Genomic DNA, 23,533 nt, shown 5'->3' on the forward strand with positions numbered 1-23,533 from the left:
CCCAGAGAAAAAATTATGTATTATGGTGTAAAACATCAATATATGCTATGTCATCTCTAAAGAATAATGGACAATAACTGCATAAATGGGAGAATGAGACTACGTCTAATATCTATCACACTATTTAATATTCAAAACTAATTTGACGATGAATGTCACCACTGCGATCTTCACATTATCCCTGCTCACTCCAATATACAGAATTCAAAACGGACAACGTTTTACTGGGATAGAGAAGACCCACCAGATTTGAAGCTAAGAAGGGACATGACAGCGGTATAGAATAATGCTATTTCAAGTTTTATATTTCAGAATTTGTGATCTGAGACTGCAAACGAAAACTTCCTGAACTAAATTCAAAATCAAAAAGTAAAATACATATGTGCTCAATATAATCAATTAAATTAAATAATCAATTAAATAAATTAAATTTGTATATACACACTTCATACTGAGCACATGGGATTACTCAAATACAATGCTGTTGGTGTTTAAAACAATGAAATTTCTTACTCGTTACAATAATTAAAAGGACATTTTTCAAAAAATCTAATATCACCAAGAAACACTATTTATTATTATTATTAGGACAAAAGGAGAGCTTAAAACCTTCCCTACCAGGACAGGTAATAATAACAATGTTGGCAATAATAAACAAAAACAGCATCGAAGCCGTGCAGGAGCATAATCGTTTCAGTATGTGTGTGTGTGTTGGTGAGTGGGGGGAAGGTAAGAGTGTTTTATTGTATTTCACAAGCTCATGCTCTAAATATAAACAATGACGTAAGTAGTTGGGTAATGTCAGTCATACTCCATTGTTTCCTTGAGGGAACCAGTACCTATTCAGCACTGGATTCATGGTACTGTAGTAGCTTCAGCAGCCGGATTATTTAGGTTATGATAACATGGATGATTTAAAACTGGGAAAAGTGGACATAAAAAAATGATAAAGACAAGGTAATTTTTGCCTTACAATATGATAGCCAACTTTAGTAGTCTGAATGTTATTAAAATGTGTGACCAAAAAAAGTTATTTTATAGGTTTAAAAAAATAAACAAATAAATAATTTTTTGAGAGAAAGAAACTATAAAAATCCCTTTAAAGTTAGTTTGCTTAACTCTGAACAAATGTCCCTATATTTTCCAGAGCTAAATGTAAGTGTAGTATCAGGGGCGCGCCAGTAGTGTCCGGCGCCTGTGTGCAAAACTTTAGTTGGCGCCCCTATCCCCCCCTCCAATAAAAAAATCACTTTAAAAAAACGTTTTTTTTTTTCAAAGTATTTCCTCCTCCTTGGCGCCTGTATGCGTCGCACACATTGCACATATGGCCGGCGCGCCCCTGTGTAGTATCATTTGTGTAAAGTTAGGACCTTACACTCCATATAGCGTTATATTGTACTGTATTAGTTATTAATTTCAAGTTAATGGGTGAAAACAAAAGCTTCAATATTTTGAAGTCTTTGAAGTGCATCATGATAAATCTTAGAAAAATTGGTCAAGATAAACCTTAAAATCAAAGATATGCCCCCCCCCCCACTTGAATGCCACAAAGCCTGATTGCGTAAAATAAATAAATAAAAAATACATGTTAAGAAAATATTTTACCTCACGTTCTCAATTTTTGAGGGCATCTGAGAAATAGGAATTCAGAAGATTCCGAAAACATAAAAACCAAACTCGGTTTGGTTTCTATTTCTTTCTTTTTTTCTTCACAACCTTCAGTTTATATTAACTGAAAAGTTTAAAAAATATGTAAACCAGGAAACTTTTGGCCAGACAGGCAGTATTTATAAAAGATCAAGAAGTCAACATTTTAAAATGCATTTCTTAAATCGAAATTGTAGTGTAAATCTATAATCTTCATATGAAATTCGACTGTGGTTTTGGAATTACGGAACAATTAAAGCTATTCTGTGTATAAATTTCATGTGCTGTTCTTGCAGTTTGTCTGTTATGCGGGGGGGGATAAACACGATTTTCTTGGGAGAAAAAAAAAATCCATCTTCGTATGATACTGACTTACTCGCCTTCCGCTGAAGGATAATTTTACAAGGGTTCTTCGTATCTCTAAATAGGATTCGAACCAATATCTTTCCAACCGAAGGGTACCATCGAATTCGACTATGCTACGACTATATTCGATGGAACAGTTACAACTATTCTTAAATAGAATTTTGATTTCTTTTCGTTCTTTGAATAGCTTGATGGATTCGTGCGATTAATGAACTGCTTACAATTTCAAACAACAATGCTGGCAATGCAATTAACACTCAGACTAGCAGTATTAAAATCAAAACAAAAATGTACACAAACCTAGAAATACATGCAGCTGATTCGACTACTCACACTGATTCCACAAAGGCATTTTTAAACAATCTCAAAAGCATTGTTAAATCACCCTTTAACCAGATAACAGATGTTTTGCATTAGTAAGATGCACCTTACTAAGTTGGCAATGTTTTTCAGTGAGAAAAACATTGCCAACTCCGTATGAGACCAAACTCACTTTCACTTGGATTAGTAAAAGGTATATTAACATTATTAATATAATGTCGTATTTAATACATACAGATTCAGATTTATGTTGATAATTAAATTAGTCATTAAATAACGCGAAATAAGCATAAATACAGGGCGTGCCAGGGGGGAATCGAGGAAAAATTCTTTAGGAATGAGCTATGACTTTGTTTTCAGGTAAAAGAGGATTGAAAATTATTTTGCACCCAAAGAATGGGATCCGAATCTCACTTCCCGAAGGGTCTTACAAAAACTATTACGAAATCCAATTATACTTTCACTCGCAATAAATGTAACTACATAAATTTAAAAGTCAAACTACTAATAAAACAAAAATGTTTTACCCGATAAATGTTATTTAAAATCTTCAGCGCCAAAAGTTTGTTATATTGCTAGCAAAAATATACGAATTCTCGCACCGAATATTTCAATGAACATTTATCGGGTAAAAAACATCGTCGTTCTGCTTTCATAGGTGAGCTTTGAAATGTATATAGTTTGTAGTCGGTGATTAACACGAGTAATTTGTTCTTTAGTACAGTTTGATACTGAATGCATTTCATTCATGTAGGACTTTTCAAGGTGATACTTTAAGAAAGTAAAGTTTCCACTTTAAAGAAAAGCGCTATCACTTCAAATAGAAAAAATATCTTAACTTTTATGTATCCCATTTAACACCCAGACAATGGCGTACAATTTTCCTTGTTGCCGCTACACCTGATATTCAGCAGCAAATCAGAAAGGTCATGTCAGTAGTAATGCATTTGATCATTACTCTCTAGATGATATTAGCAGAATGAGAAAATTATTTTTCCGGATCAAGGACAAAGAGAAATTTCATGCTCTACATACACTATTTCCATTACTGTGATGACCTTTATTGCAAAAATGGTTCTCGTAATCACTTAAGACAGTGTTTCCCAAACTGTGGTCCGTGGACTCTCGGGGATCCGCGAGTAATTCAAAGGGGGTTCGCGGGATGGTTTATTTTCATTAAACTTTATCTTATCATGTTGCTCACACCTGGCCTAATTGATATGTTCATATTCTTCCGGATATGTCCATTCATAACAGTATTGCATTGTCATAAATGACACATTTAGTGTTGTAAAATAGTAATTTATTACTTCATATTTATGATATGTAAAATATAAAAAATTTCCATTTGGGTTTTTATGAGGGCCGCGGTGAAATAACATTCACTACGGGGAGAGAGGGTCGCGACATCAAAAAGGTTGGGAAACACTGACTTAAAGAGTTCTAGTAGTGCATCTTGCGTCCTTACAAGTATGAACGAGGCAGCAGAATACGCCTCGCTCATTCACACTGGAGGTATTCGAAGGCACTCTCTTTTTCTTTCTCAGCTTCCCAAAATTCTGTATAAAATATCCCGCATAAGGTTAATACTAGTGTATATAGAAGCATAGACAGAGACAGACCTCACCAGTGTTGAAATGGATAGCTGTCGACATTTTTAGAAAAACAGGCCTAACAGAGGGGAATGTGTTACTAAACAAAATTGCGGCCAACACAAAGCCATGATCACAAACGTTAAATGTGAAGTCATAATGGTGCTGCTTCTGAAGAAACTGGAGTCTGGAGTGGAAAAGACATTTTCTGCAATAATGAAAGTCACTACTCAATACGGTTATTTGATGGATATTCTTCATTTAGTTGATCTAGCGGAATTCTGACAAACCTGGATGTGAAGCATAGTTGATAGACGTTACATCTGCCACCAGGTAGTTACATTTATATCAACTAAACATTTATTATAAATTTTTAGTTGATGATGAAATGGTCATTCCTTACGCAAAAAAACCAAGATAATAATGAAGTGGCGATATAATTTATGACAAATTTTCATCTTGCTATCTTCAACACAATTCCTCGCACATCCGAACCTTTCGATGGGAGATATCTTTTACTGTTGAATTATAAGATATTTATTCTACGTGAAGTATGGGGAAGTATGCCCGGCTGAATGATCCTATGTCATATTGAAAGTGGTCGCTTGTCCTGAATTTTTCCTTGCATCCTTGGCGGCAGTGTATTGTAAACTTTTTGAACGAGATATTCAAAAAGCTTCTGAGATATATGAATAAGCCACATAGCAAGGATTGCAAATTATCATTGTACTTTTTTTTTCCTTACTGTATGCAGATCTGGTCTCCAAGGTGATGCAGATACAGTGTAGAGCAGTGCTTCCCAAACTTCTGGATGTCAGGGCCCCCTTTGGAAAAATTAAAATATTTCACGGCCCCCCTCGAAAAAAATCGTAATATAGACATATATTATTATGATATTTATTGGGTTTATATTCAATAGAAAACATACACAGCGATCATTGCAAAAATCAAATGCAAATATTACATTTTTAGCATCTTACATACATATTTGACATGGCACATTATCTCATATTTTTATATAGATAGATATATTGTTAATTGTACATTTGCAGTACAAGCACATGAAACGTTAAACGATTAGTAATAAAGAAAGAATTAAAAACATAAAAGAAGTTTAACAACAATTTAATGTGATGGATGTATTTCAATACTGCTACACAAAAAGTTAATATCAGGTGAAATATTTGAAACTGCAATTCTTAGATTTCTGCTTTGAAGTGAAACTTATATGAATAAGCACAAATTTACTAATATTCATTAAGCGCCGAAATACGCAGGAAGCAAAATTTTGTGAACCCACACCAATGTGTGATTTTTTTTTCATTAAAATATAAAAATAACAAAAAAAAAAAAGAAATAATAAAAATTAAATACGGTTCTTTTAAGATAAAAAAAATCTACTTAGTCTTAAAACATTTTCAATTTGTTTTCATTATTTCACGGTCCCCCTCAACAAAACCTACGGCCCCCAAGGGGGCCGCGGCCCACAGTTTGGGAAGCGCTGGTGTAGAAGACAGATACAAAGGAGAGTGTTAAAGATTATATAGGGATTGCGGGATGTAGATGATGATGAGGACAGATTCAGGAAGGTATAACAGAGACGTCACTTCTGAAAGGGTCATATGGGATTATTGGTAGATCGAATATTTCATTATACGGAGGATTGAGAGAAGAAATCCATGGAAGCTGAGAATCAATGCAGTCAAGAAAGGGGCGAGTGCTTACTAGATTTTTCTTCCTAGTGCAGCACATGGAACGCTCTTGAGATTGCAGGTGGTGAGTGCAGATAAATGTGAATGAATTCAATAATTTAAAAAAAAAAAAAAAAAAAAAAGGCAGGGCATGTGAGTGTGGGTGATATGTGGTATCCCGCTGAGTTCTCGACTCCCTAGAAGTCAGAGGGGCAATTAATAATAACAAACTGAACTATTCTTGCTTACGATATGTTTTAACACATTCTGTAATAGCTGGATCTGTATATCAGCTTCTTATTGTTAAATTATAAATGAATGGTTATTACACATCTGTTCAAAATAAAGCACATTAACATAACTAAAGAAAACCACGTCTATCGCAATTCACTGTTATTTTTCTGACATTACCCCAATACTTCTTCCAACAACTGTGAATTTGTTATGCATATATTACAAATTAGTCCATCCCCCCCCTTCCCCACACACACACAACACAAGGGTGTGGGGGAGGGGGGGATAGACTAATGTATGCCAGAAATGTATAAGCAACTGCAACTCTTAATTTATTAGCCGCAAGAATACAAATCAACGATTATTACCGAATTTTAAATATGCATCTTATTTTCATTTAATGAACTCACTCATCCCAACTGTCACCGAAAAGAACGGATCAATTGTGTGGATTGGGGGGGTGGGGGATTACTAACATATGCCACACATTATTAGTGGAGTAAATAACGATAGTAAGCAGAGATCCAGAGCATCAAAAGTTATAAAAAAAAAAAAAGAAAGAAAGAAATGAACGGGACCAAAAAAAAAAAAAAATTGCTTTCTAACTTCAAATTCACGTTATTTAATATTATATACGTAATCATTCACATTAATTCGTTTATTATTTAAAAATCCGAAATTAGTTAAAATAAATAAAACTACCAGGAAGAAATTGCCTACTCAAATAAAATGACTGCATATTGCTCTTTCTTTATGGACTCCAAACATTCACTTTGTTAAAAGAATAGTGACTTCACTCCCTAATTCATATCACTTCTACATGCCCGGCGACGTAGCGTTTTGAAAGAACTTAAGGTATGCCAAGTTTGCGCGCTTGGCCAAGTGTGACATGATTTTAATCATCGATAGTTATCATGCTGTTAACTGAAATATCAGAATACTGCAAATATTTCCTCGCAAGTTTTCTACAGGGAAACAAGTTTTGCTTACATTATATGATTATTTTCTAACTTTTCATTTATCTAAATATTAATGGGAACAGTTTAAAGATAGATAGCTTAAAATATGTTTAAGCAAAACATCGATTTTTTTTTTTTTTAAATATTTCGTTGCATTTTACCCAACTGTTTGTAGTTATGATAAATGAACAAATTTATTAAACGCTTTAAAGAAATTTTTAAGAAACGTTTAAGAAATTTCTTTAAACGAGAAACGTTTAAAGAAATTATGATTTCAGCTACAGTTGCTGCATTCTTAAAATAAAAATAAAAAATCATAAGAAAACTATCACGTGCTACTCGTTTCATTAATATCGTTTCCCTCTAAATCGCTCAAGCTCTTGGGTTACGACGGCTACAACAAAATGGATCGGTAAAATGGATGCAAAGCTTTTTTTTTTTATTTTTGCTTCTCTGCTGTTTATTTAAAAATCCTTCAAAATTAAAATACTTACTCATTAACAATGCATAACTTAAAGTACTACGAAACTTGCAGCACAAATGAAAACATCAAAATCGTGTTCTCTTCTGGAGCATACGCATTTAGTTGCACGATGACGTAGCGGTGACACAAATGCTGAGAGACTAGACGGCCAGCAGAAAATGATTTCTCCTTATCACGAAACGAATTTACAGTATCATCAGGTACGTCACTAGAACTCACGACTCTACTAAAGAAACACTTGAAACAACCTGTACGCCATCTTCAGGTCGCTTGTGAGGAGGAGGAGGGGGGAGGGTAAACCCCCCTATTCAACGAGGACAGATCACTTCCTGGGTTAGCGGCTCTCTCAAAATATAATATGCAGACATGCGCCTATCCAATATAAGATCACAAGGGCACCAGTTACACGACTTCTGGTGTTTGTCAACGATTGTGACGTCATCCAAAGTCCAGTTTAGTAGTTCCCTTTTCACCATGAAAGAAGCTTTTTTTTTTTTCTGTGCGTGTGTAGTACCATAAGGTTTATTGTCAATATTATTATATAAGAAAAAAATGCATAGCTACACGGATGTGAGGAATAAATTCATCTGCATATTGAAGTTTCTAAAATGGTAACTACATCTCGGAAATAATTAAAACTTAATGACCAATGTATATAATTTATGCTTTTAACGTATAAAATATAATTAAAAACGGAAATTTTTAACCTGGATCAAAAATTCATAGTTTCTGATATAATGCCAAGCTGATGCAATTGTTTAAAAAATAAAATAAAACGCTTTTGGTTGCAGGGATTTCATTGAATAATTTTAATTATTCAATCTACCCCTGTTTAGGATTCTGAACAAAGTAGCTAATGTCTAAATCTGTTATGTAATTCATAAGTTCACTGCCATTAACGGAAAACATTTTAATAAAGATGGAATGCGTCATTTCAAAACAGCATTTGGCAAAATGCCAATCGCCCACTAGATTAGCACATAGCTTCATAGGTCCATCATTATCAAAAATGATAAAACTCAAAAGAAAAGAAAATGCTTGTTTCTGTGTACTTTCAAAAAAAAAAAAAAAGCATTTTCTTTTGAAAGTACACAGAATAAGCAAAACGAAATCCTTAACAGTATTAATTTTCAACATATTTTATCCAACTGTCTACTACTTTTTATTTATTTAATGTTTTTTGATGACTCAAAGATGAGGACTTCTGATTAAAGTACAAAAATTTGGAGGGGAGAGATGATGTTGATACATGGGATGCATTCAGATACTGCATTCACATTTAAAGAAAGCAGTATCTAAATGTATAACTAGAGTCAGAAGAATAAATCAAGTAGCAGTTAGATGAATGAATAGCTTCATTAAAGAGTTATAAAGAAAAAGGAACAACTTTTCACTGATAGCATATCTATGAGCAGTATAAAATGCAGGCAAAAGGATGACCAGTATGGTAAGGAAGGCCAAAGCTAATAATGAGAAAAAGCTAGCTCTCATTATTAGTTTTGGAAGGGTGGCTTTAAAAAGTGCTGATGGTGGGATGGTAACATAACCAAACCAAAAAGTTGAATTACTGAGCAAGCATTTTGCAGGGGGCTGTACCTGCTAGGTGGTGATATTGCAATGCCAGATGTGACATTGACTGATAGGAGAATAGAGGTTGAAGAAATTGAATTGCTTAAAATAATGCAGAACTTCAACACAAACACAGCCACGGATTAGATGGCATATCAGCCTGTGTATTACAATAATGTGCAAAAGAATTATCAGTTTCTCACCAAGCTGTTTAATTTAAGCCTAAGTAGTAGGAAGGTGCTAATGGAGTGGGAAGAGGGCAAAACAGTCCTATTGCTTAAAGGAGGATCCAAGAAAGAATTAGCAAATTATAGGCATTCTCATGAGTCATGGTTAAGGTACTGGAGAAATTGGTGAAATGCAGAATTCAGAAATGGATTGGTAGAGATATGATACTTTGTAATGGACAACATGGTTCTGTAATGGGTAGATCTTCCTTAGTAATTTGCTTACTTTTTATAATCAACTAACAATGGAGTTGGATGGGGAAATGATTACTTGGTGATATTGCCTGGACTTTTCCAAAGCATTTGACAAGATTCCACATAGAACTACTGTATAAATTAAAGCAAATGGGGATGGATGTGGATCAGGTGATTTGTATTAGAGGATGGCTGATGGACAGATATCAAAGAATGGCTTTTGGAGCAGTGGAATCCAGGAGAAGGCAAGTTATCAGTGGTGTACCACCCACTGGGCTCAGCACTTGGTCTTCTGTTGTTTAATTTGTACATTAATGATGTAGGAAATATTCAGTTGTTTGCTGACTGGGAAAGCAATGGTACATAAAGGTGATGCAATGATCCTGCAGAAGACAAATAGACTAGCAGTATGGACAAATGTAAATAGCTGCCAGTTTAATGTAAGTGATGCACTTTGGGAGGAGATCAGAAGTTGTTGTAATAATGTTGATGGAACTGAACTGCAAGAAATGGATGAGGCCAGGGACTCGAGTGTGATTATGGACCGGAAGTGAAGAAAGGTTATTGTTCCCCTATATAAGGCTTAAATAAAGCCACATCTGGACTATTGCACACAGATCTAGATTCCTAGATTCTGTGGTGATGAAGTTGTCGAGATAATTCAGAGGTGAGTCACAAAGATTGTGGCAGGTCTGTAGAATGCTCCCCAATAAGAATAGATGGCACCAAAGACCATGTTGTCAGGTGATTTGGTTTTGCAGGATTTTGTGCAGTGTAGTGTATATGAAATGGATTTGTCGAAAAAATTAAAGGATACGTGGAAGGAAATTGAAATTGGAGAGAATGCAGCAAATGATAGTAGACTGGATGGTACTGATGGTAGGATGGAAAATTGTTATTAATGTTGAACATGCAGCCACGAAAATAGAGTGAAATGGACATGAATAAAGAAATAGTGCAATTGAATCATATATCCTTCACAGGACTAAGCACAAAATTGAGAAACTGCAGAAGCAGCAAGAGATTATCAGGGCTGAAAAACAGAAGGAAGCAGTGGTCCAAAATAATAATAAAGACAGAGCAAATAAACAAGAAAAACGAGTTAAGGAGAAAATTATATACAGAGACTCAATCAGGGGAGTACCTAACAGAAGTGTGACAAAATTGCGTTTTCCTGTTGCAAAATTTCATGCTATTAGTCATGCCATCCAGATGCAAAAAGATAAGTCGAAGGAAATGATTGTGTTGGTTGACACAAATGGTTTGAGAGGCGAGAAGTATTCTATGAGAGGATATAAAACAGTTGTTAGAAGAGGCAAAACAGCGAGAAGGTGAAGATTGTATTGTAAGTCTCCTACCACAGTATGATAGAGGCAAACTGAAGAGGACATTGCTAGCTAATGAGTCTATACATAGGTTGTGCAGAAGGAAAATTATGTAGAATTTGTGGATCTATGGTCTGTGTTTGACAGAAAGAAGGATTTGTACAATGCTGACGGACTGCAACTAAATGGTTTCATGTTAGGTGTCTGAAGAGCGCCTCGTTCATCGAGCATGCTGAAGCACAAATTCAGGAAAACTTAAGCAATTAGGGTGGAAGCAGGAGTTTGTGTGAAGGCACCCATGAGGCAAGTGAGTTTGAGAATGACCAAGTGCAGAATCTAGTCAATCAAGTAAAAATATTGAATAGGGTAGTTAATTCAGAAAGCAAACGTGGGTGGAGGTACTAAAGGGATGCTGCAGTTTCTATATACTGATGCCAGACGTATCAGGAACAAGAGGGAGGAGTTTTTGGCATTGGTTAGTGCAACCTTGCCAAAAGTTATAGGCATTAGTGAAACTTGGCTAACAGCAGATGATGTAGATACAGGGACAGAAAATGTGAAGAGTTCAGTATTTTCAGGGAAGACAGGATGGGGGAGGGGTACTGCTGATGATAGTGGATGAATTGCAGTCAAAAAGAGTAGGAGATAGGCAGGAAGGTGGCTGTTCATTTGAAGCAGTCTGGTATGATATTAAGGCCTGTAAGACAAAATATACAGTTGGTTGATGCTACAGGCCAGGAAGTTTCATGGATGATCTGGAAGGCATGCATCACCAAATTAGTACAATGAATGTTGCCAATTAGTACAGGTCAAGTGATTATTATGGAGAATTTCAACTATGGAGATATAGACTGGAATGAGGAAAGAGCATGTGGTAGGAAAGAAATGGAATTTATACACCTACTAAGAAATAGTTACTTAAGGCAGCATGTGATAGAGGGGACTAAGGGTGGGAGAGTATTGGACCTGGTCCTAAGATCAGAAGAGCTATCCATAACCAAGGTGACCACACCGCCTTCGATTGGTGAAAGTGACCGAGCGGTCTTGACTTGGAAGTTTGTACAACATGAGGAATATTTTGCCAAGAAGGAGTATATGTGGAATTACAAGGCAGGTGATTATGTCAAACTTAGGGTAAGGATGTTAGTAGTGCATGGGAGATAGTTAAGGGTCATCTACAGCAGTGATGGCAAACCTATGACACGTGTGTCAATGGTGACATGCCACAATGTTTTGAGTGGCATGCCAGCATTCATCAACACCTGACAACCACTATTCTTTTCAACCCTGTTTGAGCTCAGTTCAGCTTGTGCATTTGGCTTATTTTGTGCCAGAACAACAACAGTGTTGCAGAGGTAAGAAAACAGTTATTATCAGTAAGCAATTAGTTAATACAGTAAATAATAATCAAATATTAATTTGATGTTATTTAGTAATTATTACTTAAAATAAATATTTCTCATTTCTTGTGAAATTCGTAATTTGTAATACAAAATTTTCATTTCTTTAATATTTTAGCCGTTATGGAGGAACCTCAAATTAAAAAATCCTGATTGAGTGATAAAAGAAGTGGTCAAAGCTTTCAAGATGCATGTACTGAGATGAACAGCGTTATTGACAGAAATGGCAGATCATTGTGCCGTGAAATAGTAGTAAACAGAACATGAAATGTAAAAAGACATTTCAAGACATGTCATCAGTACCTTTTGGCAAAAACTGAGGAAGAAAGAAAGAAAGGAATATATTTCTCGGCAGCTACACTGCAGAATGTCAAACCAAATAACTTCCTTAAATTCTTAAGAATTTAACAAATTTAACATCAGCAAGTTACAACATTGCACACTCCATAGCTCAACATGGAAAGGCCCTCAAAGTAAAGGAGAATTTATTAAAGAAACTCTTCTGAAACGTGCACCTTTTTTGTTTCAAGATATGCAAAATAAAGATGCTATTATTAAGCATATTTCTGATTTACTGGTCAGCAGAAATGCAATTAAAGACAGTGATAACAATGATCTCTGACGTACAACATCAATTTTAATGAGACTTAAATAATTGTAAATATTTTTCAATTTGTCTTGACGAAACTCCTGATGTCACCTCATCAGCTTGGTTGGTCATCATTGCTAGATTTTCCGATAGTAAGACAATGAGAGAAGAGCTGGTAAAGTAGAAATAGTGTCAATAAGTATATCAGGGAACAAAACATGCAACATTGTTCTAAAAATGCTCCATGACCTAAGCATTGATATGTCTAAAGTTGTGTCTGTGATAACAGATGGGGCATTCAATATGGTAAAAAAAAGGACGGATTTGTGAAACTGTATCAAAGCAGGATTCAACAGAATGATGTCGTGACAGTTGTAACAAAAATAGTGAATTTAATAGCTGCTCGACTCCCTTCACAAGCGAGAACTTTCTGCACTATTGCAGAAAGTTGAATCAACTTACAGTGGACTGCTGACGCACAACAATGTGAGGTGGGATTTGTGGAGTGCTATGATTTCATCATAGCACTCCACACATGAACTAAATTATATGTTGAGAATAAAAATTTGGAACAGTTTCCTCAACTCAGTGATTGTACAAAGGTCAGCACACTGATGTCTTTTTACAGACCTCTCAGTTCATGAATGAACTGAACGTTAAAGGTTGTGGCGAAAGTATATTGATGTCATGTTTGGATGCATAAAAGCCTTTGAAACTAAACGTCAAATTTTCAAACAAGATGTGGGGACTAAAACATAAGTGTTTTTTTCAACTATAAAAAAAAAAAAAAAAAAAAAAACATTTTGAGGAGGTCAGCAAAGATGTGCAAAATGAAATGGGCCCTTGCATATAAAGTACCAGCACATTTTAAACTCAAGAAATGATCAGTTTAGTTAATAAGTTAAGGGGGATAAAACACACACCTTTCTGGCAATCGTATAGCAAAAGTATGTAAGTTCTTTTCACTTAAACTCTGATATTCTAGGTCTAGCTACTCACTGATGAGACCTCAAAAAAAGGTTGAAACCGGTCTGGGTAGTAACCTCTCCTCATAATGTAAAACAGTACTACATCTCCTAGGAGCTGTGTGTTCTTACATTATGAGAAAATATCAAGAATAGTGAGGGTACTTGCTCCACCTTTGCAACGAGTTGCCTTGGTGTGGCACTACCAAGTGGTCACTTACGCTTGGATCTGCCGACAGTTCGTCGGCATGAAACGTTCAGATCGTAGTTTTCAATCTTAGTTTCGCTTACTGGCTGAAAAACAATAAGGAATTTTTATCCCCCTTAACTTATCAACCTCGCCAGAAAAGGGAAGGAAAAAAAAAAAAAAAGCCGTTTGGCTTTTCATCTTAGTTATAATATGTTATAATATAATATAGTGACACACCTTTCTGGCAATCGTATAGCAAAGGTATGCAAGTTTTTTTCACTTAAACTCTGATATTCTAGGTCTAGCTACTCAATGATGAGACCTCAAAAAAGGTTGAAACCGGTCTGGGTAGTGACCTCTCCTCATAATGTAAAACAGTACTACATCTCCTAGGAGCTGTGTGTTCTTACATTATGATCAGTTTGGCAGTTATAAAATGATCAGTTTGGCAGAAGATTTAATCAATGTAGAAGTTTAGAACAGACAATTGAAATAATTAAGTATCCAGATGTAGTATACGCTACTATGGAATTAAATAATTTCCAATGGCTACAAACTGAAGGATTACAGTTGCAGACCAGCATCTGGACTCAGATGCTGGCCTGCAGATGTTTTTCAACCTGAGGTCTCAACTTCAGGATCTGGAAAGAAATTTGTCTGCAGAATGAAGACTGCCACTATGAACAAGAAATTTTGAATTCTTGGAACTGAATACTGGAAAATTTTAGCACCCTTAAAAATCATCATCATCAAAAAATCATCAGCTAATGCCTATTTGTTCCCGTATAGGGAGTAGGCGGGGCCATTTACCCTATCTAACTTTTTGGAGACTGAGTGGGCAGTTCAATCTCCACTGGTAGCCAATCAGCGAGAGATAGCTGGCCCAAGGCTATCACTGATTCATCGGTATGCAGTGAAGAAGGCGGCAATCTAGTACCGCCATCTCGTGGTCCCTAACCCTAACACAATATTTTTAATGTCTGAAAATAGTGTGGGTTCAACGGTTGATTTTTTGAGTTTACGGGATGAAAAACCCGAGTTTCCGGGAGAAAAAAACCGCTAGCCTGTGCCAGAGATAGACTAACTCGGGAACCGGTCGAAAAAAGGCTTAGAAAAATTTCCTCTAGGCGGCGACTAGATTTGAACCACCAAACCCTTTCTTCATGTGGTCGAGCGTCGTAGAGTGAAAATGCCACTTCTACTGAGCTACACAGAATTTACTCACAATTTTTCCCTCTACATATTCTTGCGAGACCTTATTCTCAGTATTAAACAACATTAAAATGGACAAAAGAAACCGACTGACAGATGAAGTTAGTGCTGCTTGCTTGGGCTTAAAGTGCACTAAGTACCTATGTTCAATTTCAGCCTTATCCATTAAATCTCAACAACAAAAAGTCATTAAATGATATTAATCAAATCAAATGCAACGTGGTCCATATATTTTTTTTCCTTCAGTTCAATTGAAAATTATTATAAAGGGTAGGGTAGAATGAATCTGTTTTACCATTATTATTTTACATGTCTGAGTTCGTTTTACTCATATATTTCATTTTTGTAATTATTTGACGTTCCAATATATAATGCATAACACCACACATGATTGAACTATATTTTTTTAAATAAATGAATATGTAAGGAATTGTTTCTCTTTTGTTTGGTGGGGGGGGGGGGGGAGAGGTCCTGCCAGCAAGCTCAAGTTAGGTATTTTCTGAATTTTTGACACATCAAGCCTAAAAGGTTTGCCATCACTGATCTAGAGGGGTCAGTACTAAATTGCATATCTAAGGTAAGGAAAGTTAATCAGGTAGGAGTTACATAGATGAGTAAACCCAAGATGCAGAAGAAGAAACTGCTGTGGACATATGGTCAGTATATAAAGAGAAAGGTGACCAGCAAACAAACGAACAGTACAAAGCACAGACAACAAAGGTGACCAGCATGGCAAAGAAGGCAAAATCAGATTATGAGAAGAATCTGGCCAAAGGAAATCCCAACAAGTTCTTTCGTTATGTGGCAAGTAAGAGGAAGAATGACTATTGAAGATTAACCTTAATGAGTGATGACGGCCACAAGGTGACAGAAGTAGATAAAATAGTTGAGTTACTGAGTAACCACTTTGCAAGAATATATCATCCTAGTGAGGTTACTGCTTTAAGATATGTGACAGACACTAATACAGGAACAGAGGTGAATGAATTGGAAGTTCTTAGGAAATTGCAGAATCTTAATGTAAATACAAATGTGGAATAGGAATATCAGCTTGGGTTTTGCAAGAATATGCAAAGGAACTAGCAATACCTCTACTAAGCTCATTAATTTGTCTCAGCTCAGAGGAAGTGGAAAGAGGGCAAAATAATTCCCTTGCATAAGGGAGGTTCTAAGACTGCAGTAGCAAATTATAGACCAATCAGTATTTCAGGTGTGGTGGTAAAATTATGGAAAAATTGGTTAAAAAGAGAATTCAAGAATGGGTGGATAAAAAGATGATACTGTATGAGAGACAACATGGCTTTGTGAAGGGTCAGTCATGCCTTAGTAATTTACTTTCTCTCTATAATGGAGTAACAGAAGAGTTAGATAAAAGAAATGGCTACATGATGATTCTGCTTGATTTTGCAAAGGCATTTGAAAGAATACCACATGGAATTCTGTTATGCAAATTAGAACAAATGTGGATGGATATAACAATGGTTAAGTGGAGAAGAAAGTGATGGAGAGGGTAGCTGCTGGACAGACATCAAAAAGTGGTATATGGAGGGCAGAATTGAGGCAAAAACAGGTGACTGGTGGTGTGCCGCATGGTTCAGTGCTTGGAGCATTGCTGTTTAATTTGTACATAAATGATATAGGATATAACCTGAGAGGAAATATTCAGTTGTTTACTGATGATGCTAAATTAGGTGGATTAATAGTTATGTGAGAAGATTTTGGTATTGAGACTGCATTATTATGTAATTAAAGAGTTTAATCAGAGTAATAGTTAAAGTTAATAAAGGCAATGTGGAGAGCTTGCAGGAGGATTTAAATAGGCTATCAGTATAACCAAAATATAATGCATGTCAGTTTATTGTGGAGAAATGTAAAGTCACTCGTTTTGAGATAAGTAGATTACAAGCTGTGTATCACAACAATGGCACCGTACTTTAGGAAATAGATGAAGCTAGAGATTTGGGGGGGGGGGGGGTAAACGGAGAGTGAAAGCTCAGAGGACATATTGCTAAGGTAGACCATAAGATTACTTGGCTATTGAAGAACACATTAGCAAGTAGAGATAAGGAAGTTATTCCACTTTACAAAGCCTTGATATGTCCACATCTGAATTACTGGGCTCAAATCTGGTCTCCTGAGTTTATTGGGTGACGAGGAAGTGTGGAGAAGATTCAGAGGCGAGTGATCAAGATGGCGAGTGGTCTGTGGAATGTTCCCTATGAAGATATGTGTGAATTGCAGAAGTTGGTTGATAGAAAACAAAAAGAAAGAGAATATGATAGAAATTTAAGTTGCTTAAAGGATTTTATAGGATTGATGCAGGGGAAATGTTTCAGCACTTGGCTGGAGGGGCCAGAACAAGGGGAAGTTAAATAAAGATATGGTTAGTAGGGGAGTGAGGACTAGATTTTTTGCTTGGGGAGTTGTAAATGAGTGGAATGGGGTTCCAGAATCAGTTATGGTGCTTTATCTGTTCATGGGTTCACAGCAAGGTACGACAGATTGTGTGGACAGTTTGGGTCTCCCACGATCAATCTTCAGACTCCATGGAGGTGCCCATATAATAATACACATGAATTTATTTTCCTCTGAAAACCATAATTTCTGAGAGTATTGATGTTAAATGTAAATAAGAACATAAAACAATGTCACACCTGTGCGAAAGCACTGAGTTCTAAAAACAAATATTAATTGATTATAATTAACTTAAAAAAAAATGCAGCATGCTCATTGAATCAAGAATGGACCATGAATTACAGTGTGTAAATGAAAAAATACATCTTGACTGATGATGCGCCTGGACAGCATTTTCTGTGATGTACACCAAGTTCCCAAGGTTAACAAGTCTGATTCAAAGATCTCTCACTCTCACAGAATTCCACAGCTAAAGATAAACAAGACACTCCTGCTCATTAAAGATCATTATCAAAAGTATATGCTGTTATGTCAGTTGGCCATCAGAGAAGTGGGGGAGGGGGGGGAGTGTCTCATTATTAGACAAACAGTACAGATCGACAATTCTCCTAATTCCACTCAAGAATTGTGGGCTGTCTTGCAGAATTCAGCTATAGATACACACCAGCATCAATAGATATATATAGCAGTCAATGCTACAGTGGGTACAAGCTGTTATTGTTACTGGTCTTCCACTAGGAAACTTCATGTTCATTTAGAGTAGCAAAGTAATGACATCCACAAATTATCCAAATTCATATTTATACATGGTCAATATACTTAACCATTACCAAATGTGTTTGAGATAATTTTATCTTTGTAAAGGGAAAACATGAGGAAGAAAAAGACTGATTGACTTAAATGCAATTCAAAAGACAGGAAAGGGAAGTGAACCACATAGTGAGTACTCAACACTATAGCTAACAGATATGTAACAATGAGATTCACCAAGCTACATACAGATTGATGTATACGTTGAATCAGTTTAACTTCACTCATATTTTTTCTGATTTTTTCCTAAATTTTTATTATTATCATAAGCATAGTTATGTACAAACACATAGTAATATAACATGCTGAATATGTTTGTTCAACAGTGCTAAATTAGATAATTATCATATAAAATTTTAATTAATCTATTCTCCAGCCATAATTATTGAATTCTTCCTTAAAGTTGCATAAATTCGCAGTTTCTAAAATTTGTCAATGAACAGCATTCGACATTTTCTAAGAGTAAAAAATGAACTGTATGTATTTATTTCTTCTCTCCTCATCTTTTAATCAGAACCTGGTCAGCCCATGACACTAAAATCCTGATGTCTTCTTATCAGCTACTGCTTTGTCCACTGCTGGTTTTGTAGGCTTCCCCCAAATTCTCTCTGCTCTTCTTATCTTGAGCATATGACACTGAGCTCCAGCCATTTCTTTAATATCATTCTTTGGTTTTCCTGTAGTTCTCTCTGTGGTGCCATTCAGATATTAACTTTGTCTGTATTTAGATAAATACTTTTCAAGTATTTATCTATATATGTCCTGAACTAACTTATAAACTTCAATTAAATTTTTTCTATTCTTCTTGTTATATAAATTCATTAGATTAAAACTAGCCAGCTAATTCAAATAATTATCATGATGTAATCCCTCCCCACGCCTAGTGAATCTTCTCTGAACACATTTAAATTCCCTTGATGTCCATTAAAAATCTTGATCACTAAAGCTGAAAGTCATAACCCAATATTAAGTGGACCAGCTTCTTTGAATTAAGCCTACAACTTGCTGAAATTTACTAGCGTTGACTTATCAACTATTCCTGAACTTAAACTCCCTATCACCCAATGTCCCTCTCTTGACGAATCCTGGGATTCCATGGAGGAGCACAACATGCAATAATAACTAGCTATTGCAATGTCCAACTTTCTCCACCTAATACCACATTTTCTACCAGACCATGCATATATGTGCAATTGTTCGCATTACACATTTTATATCTCACTTTCTCGTCCATTTGTCCAATCTTAAAATTATCAGAACAAACTGATTAAACAAAGAAGAGTTCTCCCCCTCCCCCAACATTAAACTTTGGTATCCAGTTCCAACCACCTGGTTCTTATAAGACACTCCCTCTTAAGTACTGCTTCCTGTCATTAATCTGCCAATATTGGCAGATTAATTACAAGGGCATTTCCCATCTTGCATACATAATCATTAATACTTGTTTTTTATTTAAAGAGTTTTTATTTTTATACGGAGAGGTTAATGGCTGGTTTTTTTAATTAAATGGGGGGGTTAAACATGGGGGGGGGGTTGTCCAAGGGATAATTGTCTTGTTACGAGTCCAAACTGTAGACTTGCTGTATCCCAGGTCTTGCACAATCATTGTATTACTAGCACTACTTTCATGTCTCTTAATGACTTCCAGCTTTTCCACTCATTGCAGATTGGCGACAAAAAAGTTTTGCATAACATAAAAAAATCGCGTTAACTGAATCACTCGTGTAAAGCGGGAAATGGTATCATTTCACTCAATTGCACTAACTGATTATTGTGCATATGAAATTCGTGTTAAGCAGGGTTTTTCTGTATTCTTTCTGTTTAATTTCCAAACTTCTAGATGGCTGCACTTATATTAGAAAAGGCCAGGCCACAAGAACATGGAATATTATACACTCCAGGATATTTGTGGAAAGGGTTGTAGTCTTTAGAATGCAATAAAGTTTGTATAGTCAAAATGGGTGCTTGAAACTTATGTCATGAGATTTAAGGAGAAGGGTGATCTTGAGAGAAAGTCTACCAATATAAAATGATGGAAAACCCCCCTTTTCCTAGATGTCTTAATTTCTGAAAAAAGACGAAGGCATTGTTGAATCTTGAATGGAAAATTTTATACTAAATTTTATTTATTCAGGATTCAACAAGAATTAGAAAACAAATAAGAGATACTTGAGCTTTAGTATAGAAACTGATTGTGAAAAGTGCATAGAACGAATATTTTATGTAATGATACAAAGCATGAATCAAAAATGGCATTATTCTGTGTGAAGAATTATGTTTTAGTTAATTGTAACAGCCATAATATGTTCTATGTGAAACGTAATCTAAAGTTCAAGGTGCTTGGATGAGCATTACGCTTGCAGCAGTGTAAATTATTGGAAAGCAGCTCGCACTCGAATTCGCAGAAGATGCTGACCTAAGGAAACGCAGTGACCCAGATGGACTAGCGGGAAAAGAAGGCGGGTGTCAGGCAAAAATATAAGAGAAAAGAGGGTGCTAAAGGTGCGAAATAATAAAAAGGGTTTTATTGTATTTTTTACCTTAACCTAGATGAGCCACAAGAATCTGAGGCAAAACTAGTTGGTTATCATTATTCATATTATTATGGCCAAATAAATCCATGTATTTCTCCCCTTATAATTGTTTTTACTGGTTGAAAATCTACATATCATACAATAGTTATATAATACATAATACAACACAGCAACGAACCACGTGTCTATACACTATATTCGTCAACTAGTTTAAGTTCAATCTACATAACAGCTGTTACTTTAAAAAATCATCTAATTAATACAAGTTGTTTTCTTCCTTCCAAATTTATAATTTTATCCTGAATATGCACAAGATAAGTCATAGGAAACTTGTCAATTAAGCAATTTTTCTTATTTCCTTGATGTTTATTATTTGTGGTTCATACCAGATAAGCCATAGCAAAAAAAAGTCATTATTATCAAACAATTCTTACCTTTCTTCTTTTCTGCGCAAAGATGCTTTCAACTTTCGTTCAACGGCAGGGTTGGTAATTTTCCGTTCCTTAGGTGTAACGGTTTGTCTTGAGTAGTTCGAAAAAATTATATGACTCTGGCCTCCTGTCAGCACAGTTTTGGAATCCTCATGACTACCTGAATAATTATCATCATCATCATCAGAACTTGAAGATGATGTTTCACTTGACGAATCATCTTCATCTGAAATTTTGGATTGTGGTTTCACTGCTTTGCTTTCTGGTTTTTGAATTTGTTTTACTACTTGGGTTTCTGGTTTAATCTTTTTAGCAGTAATAACCATAGGTTCCACTTTTTTATTTTCTTGTTCTGAAGAGACTGGTAATATTTTTGCACTTTTAACTTGTGCAGTATTCATATCTGTCTTAAAGATGCTTTTCACATCTGAGGAGCAGTTGTCCTTTGTAGACTGAACGATACCTGAAATATAAAAATCAGTGATAAATATTGCTTAATGAATAAAGTTTCACCTTCAGATTCAAAAATGAAGCAAGCAATGATAATGTGGCTTGTAACTATTGAACGTAATTATATTTAAATATATATATATATAATAAACTGGCATTATTATGTATGACAAACATGTACATGTAAGATGTTGAGAAGTATTTTAAAAGAATTTGAAAAGTAAGACAGTCATCAACAAAACACAGGAGTCATTTGTTCCCAACCAACCAATTCACCATAACATATGTAAAAAATGTTCAATTTTTTCCCATCTAATTATTAACAAAGCAGTATGCTTTGTAATGTATATCTGAGTGATTAGTGTTGTTAATGAATACTTCTTTCTTTTCTTTGTCGTAGCATGCTAGATTACTAAGTACACTTTTGCATTTGTGTACAGTTAGTTACCATGCAGCAGATACACAGGGAACTGCACATTTCTCAAACAGAACAATCGCTTATTTATATAAGTAAATTGTTCTTCATAAATTATTTCCATTGTTGGCACTTTACATCCCCCATCTTTAATTGCAAATGTACAAACATGATCTCAATATTTATAGTGTTCAGAATACCAGTGACAACTAAAAAATATAGGTTTACAACTTATCATAAACTAGTGTAATGGATGAGCTGAGGATTAAATAATCCAGAAAGGTTGTCACACACACACTAGTGACGAAAAATTCATTTTTCTTCATTTCATTTTTAAATGCTATTTTTTTAAATATTTTTTTTTACTAGATTATTGGTTCCCCAAAATTAAGTCTGGGTCTGGCTATAAAAAATACAAATTGCTTATAATTAATAAGCAATGGTAGTTCTCAACTGCAGTTATAGTGTGCACAAGTATTGTTTTTCTTTCCAGTATCTAAAAATTATTTACTTTAAAAAGTATTAGTTTCCTTAGCTAGCAGCTATAATCATAGAATGACAAACTGGATGGAAAGAAGATCAATGCTGCTTGAGAACTTTAATCTACTGACTCTTGAATGTATACCAAGAGTCAGTAGATTAAATAAGGTAGGTGTGAAATAGTAAGGCAAGCAATTTGGAAGAAAGCATCATGGGCAGCACATAATGAGTGGCAACAATCAGTTGCATAAGAAGTACAAAAATCAGAGAAGGAAGGAAACTCGATTGGTAAGGATAGTGCAGTATGAGCAGCACCTGGCTAATGAGGCCAAAAAAATCTGAAAGAGTTATTTTGATATTTTATCAGTAGTATAAAAATTATTATGGAAGGATGATACTGGTTGAATGATAACCACTGCAGAGGATAAAGCTGAGATATTGAATATGCAATTCATAAAGATATTTCATTCTTGTGAATGTGCAGAAAGAATGCAGGAAAGACTGTTGGTGAGTGATAAGAAGGTATGTGGGAGATAAGAGGGGGTGTGAGTGGGTTTTCTTTGCATGGAGAGTTGTGAATGAAATGTAATGCCTGAGTGTGGTACAGAGTGTGTACAGAGACAGTGAATACATTTAAGACATGGTATGATAAGTTATGGAAAGTGGTACTTCCCAAAACACATTTGACTCCATGAAGGTCTGATGATAATGATCTGTGTATGTGAAATGGTCAGAAGCTAGTTATGAAAATTACAACATATGCAGAATATTAATTATAACTTTAATTAACACTTCCAATATTTTGGCAAAGTCAAATTGCCATTATCAGGAATCATGGAACAATGATGTGGACACAAGCACTAACATTGGGTAAATGAGGTTGAAGAAAGACAAACAAAGTTTGGCCTAGAGTCCTATATGGCAACTTCTGGTGAGCTAAAAATGGGTCATCTTGGCCATTGGACTGAAGATCTGAGGATGAATGCTTCCAAACTTTGGGAGTTTCATGCACTCAAATTTTTTGAGGTTTGG

The 23,533-nt window shown here is 35.3% G+C and overlaps 1 protein-coding gene across 3 annotated transcripts in view; it reads right to left on the reverse strand.

The window, feature by feature from the left end:
- Positions 1-23,533, reverse strand: part of LOC150109453 (uncharacterized) — a 710,474-nt gene that overhangs the window by 231,523 nt on the left and 455,418 nt on the right. For all 3 annotated transcript variants that reach the window (XM_090413228.1, XM_090413221.1, XM_090413233.1), the window contains exon 13: positions 21,160-21,619. In XM_090413228.1, coding sequence (XP_090269354.1) covers positions 21,160-21,619 — 460 coding nt within the window. The remainder of the gene's footprint in view (positions 1-21,159; positions 21,620-23,533) is intronic.

The sequence above is a fragment of the Typopeltis vanoorti genome, chromosome 2 (genome assembly GCF_054136105.1).
Source record: "Typopeltis vanoorti isolate ZY-2024b chromosome 2, IOZ_Tvanoo_1.0, whole genome shotgun sequence".
In the NCBI taxonomy this organism is placed as follows: Eukaryota; Metazoa; Arthropoda; class Arachnida; order Uropygi; family Thelyphonidae; genus Typopeltis; species Typopeltis vanoorti.